The 12,182-nt window shown below is 42.4% G+C and overlaps 1 protein-coding gene across 3 annotated transcripts in view; it reads right to left on the bottom strand.

Annotated features, from left to right (window-relative positions):
* Positions 1–3,919: 3,919 nt before the first annotated feature.
* trim9 (tripartite motif containing 9) overlaps positions 3,920–12,182 on the bottom strand; it is a 32,536-nt gene continuing 24,273 nt past the window's right edge. The window contains exons 6-11 of one of the 3 annotated variants that reach the window (XM_061082960.1): positions 12,001–12,146; positions 9,754–9,892; positions 7,405–7,443; positions 5,651–5,954; positions 5,181–5,343; positions 3,920–3,997 (exon numbers count right to left, since the gene is read on the bottom strand). In XM_061082960.1, coding sequence (XP_060938943.1) covers positions 3,920–3,997; positions 5,181–5,343; positions 5,651–5,954; positions 7,405–7,443; positions 9,754–9,892; positions 12,001–12,146 — 869 coding nt within the window. Of the gene's footprint in view, positions 3,998–5,180; positions 5,344–5,650; positions 5,967–7,404; positions 7,444–9,726; positions 9,893–12,000; positions 12,147–12,182 lie in introns of all 3 variants that reach the window. The other 2 variants (XM_061082959.1, XM_061082961.1) reach the window with 2 other exon arrangements.

Below are 12,182 nucleotides of genomic sequence, written 5' to 3'. Positions count from 1 at the left end.
TTTGGCTGGTTTAAAAATGATAACTGTTACAATCACACACTTTGTTAAATGCCAGCACCCTCGTGTGTTCAGTGCAGAAACACACACATCTGTCGTTTTTCAATTAAAGAAGTTCACAGTTTCACAGAGAGATTGCGTTAAAAATATTTACTTTATGTTAAAAATGAACAGAAAAAGGTGTGTGTATCTTTTCATTCTGGACATGTGGACCTTAAATAAACTTTTGCTTGATTATGTCATGTTTGTTTATTTGTCCTGGATTCTGCGGTTGTGTAATATTGTGATAATGGCTGCACTCGTTTGCATGAATGCTGATCGGGCTGTTTTTGCTCTCATAATTATGGCCGGACAAAAGGTTTACCTTGAAAAAAACTTCCAATTAAATGTTGCATAAGTGGAAGCTTGAATCCAGCCTTGCACTAAAGGCTGTGAGACTCGCTGAAAGCTGCAGTGGCTCAGTTTACTTCTTCGTTGTATAAGCACACATGCAAATATCGCAGGTTTACAGTGTGCAGCCATTTTAGCAGCTTTGTGGTGCGATCCGTGTGAATCAGCAGAAGAGAAAAAGAGGAATTTAAAAAGGGGAAACCAAACACACCTTGACCTATACCTGACTGTAATGACCCCGTTCACACAGTGGTTTATACACATCCATAGCAAACATGTTGAAATTTGCCCTTTTTATGATAGATAAAAAATGTGCAGCAGCATTTGAAGTCAGGCATCACAGATGTTAGGGTTGACTCTGCTGAAGTAATGAATCTATAGTTTGTAGCAAAGTTTCCTAAATTATTGGGGTATTGAAGAAGGGGAAAGGCACAGTCATGAAGCTCTAACACATGATAGCACCTTCTGTAAATGCTAGACATGTACTGTAGGTTCCAGGGCTACGATGCTAGAGGAAACTTTTTTGATGCATCTTTTTACGGGCAACAGTTTTCTCAGACTGACTCCTCTACCTTAAAGGTTCAGTGTGTAGAATTTAGTGACATCTAGTGGTGAAGTTGCATGTTGCAGCTGAACACCCCTCACCTCACCCTCCACTTCCAAACATGGAAGAGAACCTGTGGTTGCCTTCAGTTGCCATAAAAACTCAATATGTGTTAAGGGACTTATGTAGAAAACATGGCAGCCTTCGTAGAGAGGACTCACTCCAGATGTGAATATAAAGTACTTCAATATAAAGGGCCCGTTCCAGGGTAAAGAAAACAACAATTCGTACAATTTAGATGAAACACACTAGTACTATTTCATATTCAATTTGAGTCAATAGATCCCTTTCACCTAAATCTTACACACTGGACCTTTACTTAGCCATGCTAAAGCTAGCTGTGTGGCAGCATCGGTCAGTTGCTAAGACATTTTGGATGATCCATCAACTAAAATCTAAAAACTTTGGAATCCTCCGATTGAGTCTAGCGCCATCATGGGTTTAAGAGTTTGGTTTTTAATAACATGTCTTGACAACGACTAAATTGACTTCTCCTTGACCCTTGACTGTTCCTATGGCGCCACCACCAGGTCAGAGCTAACATGTCCTTGTTAGACCATAATATTTATGCGATGGACTAAAACGTTTTACAGACATTCATGGCAAATTAATCCTCATGACTTCGGTGATCCTCTGAGTTTCCCTCTAGCGCCACCATGAGGTTTACATTTGTGTTTTGGAGTAAAATATTCTAAAAACTATTCGATAAAATTCGGCAACATATCCTCTTACATCCTAAGGATTAATTGTACACACTTGGTTGATCGTATGTATCGGCTCAGCAGAATGTCATTGTGAGGGTTTATGTTGCTATGCTAGCATTAGCATTTAGCTTAAAGTACCACTTTGCACCAGTACACACCCTCGCTGAGCTGCTAGCATGGTGAGCTAGGAACACAGTAAACATTATAATGAACCTGCTTTATATCTTAGCATTCGCATTTAGCTTAAAGTAAGTAATTGGCTGTGCCTGAGTACAGCCCCACTGAGCTGCTAGCATGGTTGAGCCAAGATGGTGAACATAGTAAACATTATAATGAACCTGCTATTTATTTGCAGATTGACAGTATGTTACCATGTTAGCATTAGCATTTAGCTTACAGTAGGCCTACCACTGTGCCTGGGATCAGCCCCACTGAGCTGCAAGCATGGTGAGCTAGGATGGTGAACATGGTAAACGATATAATGTACCTGCCGTTTATGTTAGCATTAGCATTTAGCTTAAAGTAGGCCTAGCGCTGTGCCTGGGTTCCGCCCCACTGAGCAGCTAGCATGGCTTCGTCTCGAGAACTTCCTGCTCGTCTCACATTGTCGCCAGCTGAGGAGACTTTTGCCCAAAGAGTGATCAAACACACAAAAAATCCCCCCCGCATCGTCACTTGTTGCTTTTGTAGGACACACACACCGGTTCCCATAGAAACCTCTTCATTATCAGAACAACCTTACAAACTACTGTTTTTTTTAAAGCGACAAAAAGATTCTCTCTGTAGTAACTCGACATCAAATAAAGGAACAATCGGGAATTCCCATCGAAAAAAAACATCAATAACTTATTGAGCTGTACACCTCTTTGCAATATATCATTTCAATATCAATATTATAAAACTAGCAGGATTCAGTGACCCGAAGTAAAAAAAAGAACGAAACGCGCTGCTCTAGCACCTTATTCCAACAGCGTCATCATCTTTATCACGTCAGCGAACACGATGTCCGGCTTCCATGAGACATCAAACCAAAAGAATCCCTCCCGGACGAAAGGCCTCACTTCCAGAATCGTTTTACACACCAATGTTTTTTATAGTTTTTTCTTTACAGACGATACAGATTCACATGAGCTAAGCCACGAAAGAAAAGCGTCTCATTTACACGGACGACGGTAACGCGCCTGAGAGTCGGGCTATTGCTCTCGTCCAGGAATCACATGGCTGCAGCATCGATGTCTCCCCCCCCCGCACGCCATCACACACATTCACATAGGTGTGGTCGATTGGTGAAGATGACCGATGGCGGTTTGTACGTGTGCTTTTGAAAAGGGGGGGAAGAATAAATATACTGGACTAAAAGTTATTGGTACGACATCATAAACGACCTCCTCCCTTTAAAGCGGATGCTCAACAATTTATGAAACGTTCACTTGTAGCCTACCACTGTAAAAATAAACGTAACGCTACAGCAGGCAGGGGCTTAGCTTAGCTTAGCATGAATTTGTGAATTTGAAAATATATACGGTGGGCGAGAGAACTCAACGAACTGCAAATTCGTTGTCGTTTTCCTAACTTGCACGTGTTTTTTTTTCTATTTGCATGTGTTTTCTGAATTTGAGCTCTCTTGGCCACCGTAGAAATAGCTAGATCTGTCCGAAGGTATCCGTCCTTACGCTTTAATAAGTGACCTTTAGCGGTAGAGGTATTTATAAACTTTAGACATATAGTCTAGCTATTTCCAATATTTGTGCTAAGCTAATCTTAACTGGCCTGCTCGCTGCAGGTATATATTTATCGCGGAGATGTAAAAGTGGTATAAACGTTCTCATCTAACTCTGAGAGCAAATTAGCATTTTTCACCCCAAATTTCTCCTTTAACCACATTTTAAAATAAATGTACACAAATTATAACATTCCAGATCCATCAGTTTGATTATTTTTCACCTTCTTCATCCATCTGTATCATATTAAAATATAACGTACAGGTGGCACAGCACCATCCGTCGTGACAGTATTCTGCGGATGGTCCGTGTGTCCAAGGTTCAGGCATGATAAAGGCATGGCTCAGTGCTGGATGGGGCCTTTACAGAGAGATTCACGGGGTCAGTCGGTCAGGGGGCGAGAGGAGGAGGAGGAGGAGGAGGAGGAAGAGGAGGGGGGAATTATAGTTATTGACTGGCAGAGGGACCCCTGGGTAAACATGGGGGGGGGTGGTGGTGCGCCTTTAGCATTCTGAGCCATTCGGATCGGCCTCCCCGGGGGTGTAGAAATCAGGGATGGGTAGACCAGTGTGCAGCGTGACCTGCGGGAAAACACACATTTACATACAAAAATATGGGTTAATGAATCATGGTTAAAATGTTGAATGTATTTCTCTGCCTGCAGGTGGAGCTGTGGAGCTGTTTCCTCAGTGAGTGTTTCTGTCTCGGAGGCAGTTTGCTTTCATCACCCAGAAACACTGCTTAATATGAATAAACTGCCTTGGAGCAATATGAAATTCAAAGCTGCTAACTGTTGTTAGGTCTTTGAAGCTTCCTCTTTCAAGGTTTAATCCTCCGAGTCCATATTTGTAAAACTTGCAAAAGCATTTTTAATGCATAATTACTGTACTTATGCTACTTTATTGATCTATAAGTATAAAGACAGTGTTTTTGCTCGCGGCATCAATCAGGGCTCGGAGAGGGTTTCGTACAAGGAGCCAGGGTTCGCTATAAAACTGCTCCAGGGTTTTTTTCATGTTGATCAGTTATGATAAATTAATCCGTCGTTGTGTCAGAATTTACAATATAGAAAGCACTATTGCAAATAGTTTTTCAAAATAATGCAGCAACGTTCTATTAAACTGATGTAGTTTATGTGGACACATTTTTTTCTTCTAACATTTTAGATTGTGCACAATACAGTAATCTCTCGAAGAAGTTAAGTTTTCTCATAGTTGAGAAACTCAGCCTTCGCAAAGATATGTGTGATATCCTTCAGAAATAAACTGGGGCATTTATCAGGCTGAACATGTCTAACAAAAGACGCTAATGAGGGGAATTATGGGATAGATGCTCTGCTGTTGCTGCTGCTGCTTTGATTAACACTCTTTTTCAGAATCCGTTGACCTGAAACTTTGTGGAGAACTTTATCATTATTCCTTTAGCTTTAAAATAGTGTAAGTTTGAATATAACAGGGTCATTTCAAGTTTGTATCGCTTGTATACATTTATCATAATTTTTGAAAATATACAATATATTTTGTGCGTCAGAAAATGATCTCATCAGCAGAACGTCACGTTTTTTACTCAACTTCAACCTCTTGAAAAGTCCTGGCTTGTCAATAGATCACTTATTTCAGCCATAATGTTCGGTCGCTCCAGCACTTAGGTCAAGTCTTATCTTAAGAACGACTGTAAATATCTAACAAGGGGTTAAATTGTCAAAAGATAAAGAATCTTCCCGTATTGTCTTTGCTCTGTAGAGTTCATCACATCATTCTGTACCTGGACGTTTCGGTTGAGGCTGATTGCCGGGTAGTAGACGCCCTCCAGCCCCTCGAACGCCACGGGACCCTGCTGCTCGTCGTTGATGAGGAAGATGAGGATCCTGCGTGAGAAGTCCAGCAGCATTCCTATCGTAGCTCCTTTACTGATGCCGCCATCCGTCCTGCATCGTCACACAGAAAGAACAGATACTCACATTAAAGAAAAGATATTCTCAGTAGCGCCCTGTGGAATATGTGTGGAAGTCCTCCCGCCCCCGCAGCTGCTCCGTGTTAGTTTTTGAAATATTGGAATGAGAAATATTTCTCTTTTTACTCCACTACAACTGGAATTTCTGTTCAGATTAAAGATAAAGATCTTAAATTGAAAAAATACATGATAATATTGTGTTATAGTGATGTCACCTCTTACAAATAACTAAATCTACATCAGTAAATTATTCTGTTCACACACCTGACTTTGTTTTTTACCTGTTGGTGTGTGAATTGTTGTGCATGAACCACGAGCGGTTGTTGTCCACGTACATGGCCCAGGCCTTGTCGTCCTTCCCCAGCATCACATCCTTCAAGACGTCGCCCCGGGCGATCCCGAAGGCCGGGTCGGGGTGGTTGTCGTAGCGATCGATGGTCATCTCCCAGTAGTGCACGCCGCGGGAGAAGGCGGAGTTCCCCATGACCACTCTGTCGTCGTAGCTGTTGCACGACACCGTCAGGTTGTCGTTGGAGAAGATGATGTCCGGGTGAGCGGAGGCCGGGTCAAAGGTGAACCAAGCAACTGTGCACAAGAACAGTTACACACACACACACACTGTGGTTTAGCATCAATACAAATGTCAAACACAGGAACCACAATCATGTTGAATGGACTCGACAATGGTTGCATGGATCTAGAGGTTGGAGGTCGGATGAGGTGAAGTTACACTGTAAGAGCATCTAAATGAGGAGGAATAACATGAATGAGAGAAGAGGAGATTTACTACCACTATAATGATTATTGTTATATACTTATAACTTAAGATATAACTTAACATATAACTTAACATATAACTTAACATTTAACTTAACATATAACTTCATTAATCCAATTATCTTAATCTTAATGATAATCACACCTGTGTCAGACAGCCTGGAAAGAACTGTTGGCATTGGTTTTAACCTGCTTGGAACAGGGTGGGTGGTGTTTATGAAAACTAATTACACAAGTTGTTTCCTTTCTTAATAATTTCACATTTTGTCCTTTACCTTAAAGGGCTATTTCACTCAAAACACAAAGAAATGAGTGTGAATCGCCTGATTGTTGTCACTCATAGTAACGAACCAGCAGGGACACTTCTCTTGACAGTGGAGTTCCTGCTCAGTGTTCTAACTTCCTCTCAGACTTCACTCACGCTCTCTCATGGGAAACACTTCCCACTGCAGCAGGAAGCTGCTTCCACAGAGAGCTGAGGCCTGATAGACGCACTGTTCAGTAAATGCCCACCAGCAAATGTCAAATGGAAAATTTCTCAGCTAAAGAGACATATTTCCTGGAAAAGTTGGTGTAGACTAGAGTAAGAGGTAACATGAGGACAAATATTGGACTTTATAGAGTTGCCAGGTAGCTAGGAACATGATTGGTAACTAATAATTATAATGTTCCAGTTGAAATATATATTTTAAGGGGATACTTAATATTTTTGCACTGACAGAAATGTGTGGTGTCCAAATCTCAGCAAAAGCTTGACACCTATAAGGGTAAGCTGGTAAATATGATTTATGGTAATTAATGTGAACTGTGTTTAGCTGTTCTATGATCTGTTGAAGAACATAAAACTCCAAGCAGGTTAAATCAAATGCTAACGATACATTTTGCAAACTGTTTGACGTTAGGTTGAAAAAAAAAAAAACTAAATCACCACAGCTCTTAAATCTTAAATTCTCTACAGAGACACATGGGAGGTTGACAGGCGGGCGTTTGCACTTTCTATGGGCTCCACTGGACGGGTCGTTACACCGGTGTCACCGCGTGCAGTAAAGTTTCATTACAAAGCTTTTATTTCCCACAGGAAATAAAAAAAGAAAGGCATTTATTAGAAGCCGGTATCTGAGGTTTAATAAATGAAGCCCACAGAGCAGCAAACTGCCCACCTGCTGGTTGGAGAGTGAGGACTGCACTGATGGAACGGGCGAGAGCCAGGGGGGGGGGGGGCAGAGAGGAAACAGTCAGCAATGAGAGCCGTCCATACCTGTGCCTATAGACTGAATATCACATGGAGAGTGTCCAGCTGAAATGTGAAAGGAGGGGGGAGGGTTGCGGAGGGGGTAAGAAGCAGGTTTCATCAGGGAGGCTGTTTTATCTCAGTGGACAAAAAATAAAATCCTAAGAAACAGAACTGTACTGAAAACAAAGCAGGGTTAGACTTGAACAGAGACAGCAAAGAGAGAGAGACCCGCTCCCGTCTCTGCACTGAGAAATAAAAAAAAAAGAGAGAATCAAAGCACAGTCTGGTCGGGGCGAACAATGTCAGCGCTCTGCACAAACACATCTGAGTGGTTGGAACCCTTTGTACAGCCCCCCCGACAGCTGCTGGGTGCTGGCGCTGTCAGGTGGGGGGGCTGTCTGGGCCTTTCAGCTCCACTAATGGAGGACAAGCTTCTAGTCAGAGCAGCATTAAACTAATGAGAACACAAACACGTGGCTGGATTATACACAAGCCTGCTGATCGTGGATGTACCTGGTTTCATAGAAGCACAAACACACTCTTAAAAAAACAGAATTTACATCCTGTTGCTGCTTTAGGCTTAAAACCTTGCATCTGACATTTTGGAAGCTCTTGTTGTTGTTTTTTGTGTTACAGGTAAATTTGATTGCCATGGTGTTCTTAAAATCCTTATAATCTATATGCATGGTTTTTTAAATATGAAATAAAAAGAAATGCAGAGGACTTCAGTCGACTTCCAGATGGTGCAAGGCTTTAATCTGGCAGCAACAACTTATTATTCTTAAGATCTTCTGGAGGGTTTTTGATTTTTGATGTAAAATGAATGTGTGGCTCCCAAGAGAAGAAGGAAACTTGAGTCAGTGATGTCATCAAGTGAAAAACACAAGAAAACTATTCAGATTCTGGGTTGATTTGTTTTCTGTAAACAAAGATGGACGACATGTCTCCACTTCCGCCCAACTTTTCAGAAATGAAGCCAAAAAATCCTGGATACGACAGTTTCAATCATGACATTTCAGCCGTTTTATATCAGAACATAACAAATTTAAACCAAACTTATAAAAACTACCTTAAATGACAGAAACATCTCTGAGATAAATGTATTTGTCCTTTGACTTTTCCATTTGGTCCATGTCCCATCCACTTACATGGAGGAGACAGGATTAATGGCCTGCGCAGCCGGCCACCAGGGGGCGATCAGGACGGTTTGGCTTCACTTTTGGCAAGTACAGTACAGTACCACAATCAGGGTTCATTCAGTAAAATCAAATATAACATCAACAGAAATGTATCATGCAAAAAATAATAATACTTCAATAAAATGATTGACAACACTAAGTATACTATAGTGTTCTATATATTAGTAAACGTAGCAGGTATACAAGCTGAAAATGACTTCTTATAATGAATATCTACAGATCACATAACAACACAATCTGGTAGACAGCTACTATTTTCTGAATGACAGCCGTTTGAAATCAGGGAGGATGAGTGACATCTGATTTCATAGCTGCTAGTGTGTATTTATATGAGCGACCTTGACCTTTTTAAAAGCATCCAGTCTTCTTATCACAACAACTACAGGATGGATAAGGGTTAGTCCCAGTTCACAGGGTCCGATGCTCTAAAGGTCCAATGATTCCCTATCACATATAATGGGAACCTGAAAAATATGTTCCCCAGCTCTATATTGACTTAATATTTCATGGATTATAAAGAAATTGTAAAAGGAGGTTTCTGTTCCGCCTTTATGCCTCCCAGTATAATGAGGGAACATAGGACCTAGGGAACATAGGACCTAGGGAACATAGGACCTAGGGAACATGGGGTCGAGGGAACATGGGACCCTGTGTACACAGATATGTTCTCTTGTCATGAAATGTTAATTTGAGCTCCCTGAGGATGTATCTTATTGACTTTGGTGATTTGTCACATTTGTGGTTCGGAGCTAAAGGTCTCAGGGACTACATTTCTTACAGATATTTATGATTAAAAATAACTTTGGCTATTAATTATTTTATCAAGTCAAAAGTAGGTAGGTAGGTCAGTAGGTCAGTAGCTAGAGGAGCTGCTGCTCAAGCTGACACCATCTTGCTAGTTTGACGACAAATATTTGAGTTTGGTTTGTGAGTCCAGCTGAGTTCATCCTGCCAGAGGAAGAAGCTCTAGAAAGTTTACAGACTTTACAGCCTTGAGACTTTTGGCTCCTTCTGGATTCTAACGTTACGTGTGAGAACAATTTGTATCTCAAATACTCACTGCGTTATCCTAGATCAATAATAATAAATGGCTGAATTCTGATGTTAGAGTGTATTTTTGTTCATATAGGCTAGAGTCATGTGCAGTGGGAGGAGGAGCTGGTGCTTAACGTACTCTCAGACGTCTGCATGATCAGGGTCTTGCTGTACTGTCCCACACCGCTGGCGTTGAAGGCCTTCACTCTGGCCTTGTACTTGCTGTTGAAGTGAAGCCCGTCCACTGTGCAGATGGTCTCCGTCCCCACGTAGACTTCCTGCAAAGACACACAGCCATTTCCTGTCAAACCGGCAGATACAGTAAGTGCGTGATCATGACACCGAGCAGACCCAGAGTCCTGCTCCCTGGAAACCTGCTTCAGGAGGAACACACCGTTCTGAATCGGCAGTGAGTGTAACAAATGAAGAGCGTGAGTTGGTACAACCGAGCGTGGGCGAGCCAGCCCACACCGGAGTATAAATAGACGCAGGGACACAACTCGCCGAGCTCAGCGTGGCACTGCGTTGGCGAGCTTGATGAGTCAGAGAGGAGAGGAGACGGACAACTTCCCACAACATTTTTACAAAATAGTTGTTTTGGCAAAGCTTAGCATCGACTGAAGGAATGAAATAAAAAGTAAATGAAGTGAGTTGAAATTAAAGAGACGCACAGACTGGATGGCAGATGGCGAAAGGCAAAAACAACACTTAAGACATTTTAAAACACTAAAAACCTGTATTTTTAAACACAATTAGAATAAACACAACAACATTTAACGTTATATAATATGTGCTCTTGTCTGTTCTGCGCCATTTCATGGGGGAATCTCACGCAAACGGCTACACAATGTCCTCAAGCTGCGACAGAATCTGGCACCAACGTCCCACCAATTAGCAGCGAGCGGATCCAGTTGGTGGATCTGCTGGCAGCCTGCGTGTCAGTGATCCTCCTCTCATGGAACAGTTGTAATTAAGAGCGAGCGGTGAAGGCGCGTACAGACGTTATTTTTGCGGAACACATAATCAACTTAGAGGGTGAAATTGAGATTGCAACCAGCTGCTGTCAGCTCGCAGCAAACTAACTTAGGGGCCACTGCCTGTTTTCTTCCTAAATTAAAACCCAGGAGCCCCAACAAGCAGCTGCTGGCCCCTCCTCACATTGCACAGCGAGGGTGGAGCTGATGCTCCGAGTCCTGCAGGAGCAACTGCAGACACATTTCAGACTCGTCACAAACCACCAGAGTCGTTTACAGTTTTAAATCCGATCTCAATCAGCTTCCTACACTTTAGACCCCTTCATACAGACATCCCACTGTATTTCCTTTTACACAACTCCTCGTTAAGTCACGTTTGCTTGTTTACTCTGAACCACACAAAGCAGATATAATGTCGTACAACTGTGTGGGTAGTGAATATTGAATGTTGTTTTCAGGAGCTTTAAGGATAAGTGAGTCCACTCACAAATGCATTTTGGTACATGAGAGCTACAATATTTTGTTTTCAACCTGTATTTACAAACAGTGAATGTTGCACTTTTGACATTTTTTGGTGAGCTGATCCTTTAAAGTGATAGAAATGTGGTTTGTGAATATTTATGCAAAACAAACCCATACCCTTCCTTCCCAGTTGCTGGGCTTGAAACTTTAACACTGAGTAGTGTTTCCTTTTAAAGTATATTCTCTGCTTCGAGTGGGAATTAGGGAAACTCCAGTTGTGTCTCTCTTCGTTTAGTCTCTCGTTACATGGATAAACATCTCATGTTGTTTTATGACCCTTTGTTTTCTCAGTGAAAGCAGGAGCAAGAAATAAAAGATAATTAAAACACACGGAGCCACATCTCGCTTGTTATGAGACTGCAGCGTTCAGGGGAAGCTGCTCTTTTCAGGTTTAGAGTTCAGACACAGATATCCTCTCTCATTGTACTGAGGGAATTGTTCAGGAGGTATAGGTTGTCCTGGTAACAAAAGCAGGGGGCTCAGTGTATACAAAGCCGGGGAGGGTCTGATGAGGATCGATTACACGGCGAACCTCTGTGAGGGTTTGAACGCCGCTTTGATCCTGGATCTCACTTCCTGTGGGATCATCCCAACCAACAGCTGCACGACAGATCCTTCCTCCTGACCGTGTGTCACTCAGCGCCGCACTTCCACCGAGTCACGTGACCACGTCCCCCCGGCTGAGCTGGTGTCCTCCCTGGCACCAAGTGAACCAGTCTTTGTTGAGGTGCTGCAGGGTTCTAAAGGTGAATTATGACTCGAACTGGTCCTGTTACTTCACTTTTTGGTCTCTAATCTAAATGTAAATCTAACAAAAGTTCCCTTTTTTAAAAGAAAAGTCGTGGTGACATCAATTAAAGTTGAAGAATGAATCCCAGAGGGACACCTACCCTGAAGGGCCCCATGTTCCCGTCGTCCAGCTCCAGGATGTATCCGTCCACGGTGATGGTGGAGAGCGGCGGCTGTTTCCATGACAACGTGGCGCTGTTGTTCTGCGTGCAGCATTCCTCTAGTTGGAGCATCGGAGCAGCTGGGACTGAGGGGGGGAAACCAGGCCAGGTTAGAGCCCAGT

This window comes from Limanda limanda, chromosome 12 (assembly GCF_963576545.1).
Source record: "Limanda limanda chromosome 12, fLimLim1.1, whole genome shotgun sequence".
NCBI classification, from domain to species: Eukaryota; Metazoa; Chordata; class Actinopteri; order Pleuronectiformes; family Pleuronectidae; genus Limanda; species Limanda limanda.
The sequence above is the reverse complement of the archived record's forward strand: the minus strand, read 5'-3'. Positions and strand labels throughout refer to the sequence as shown.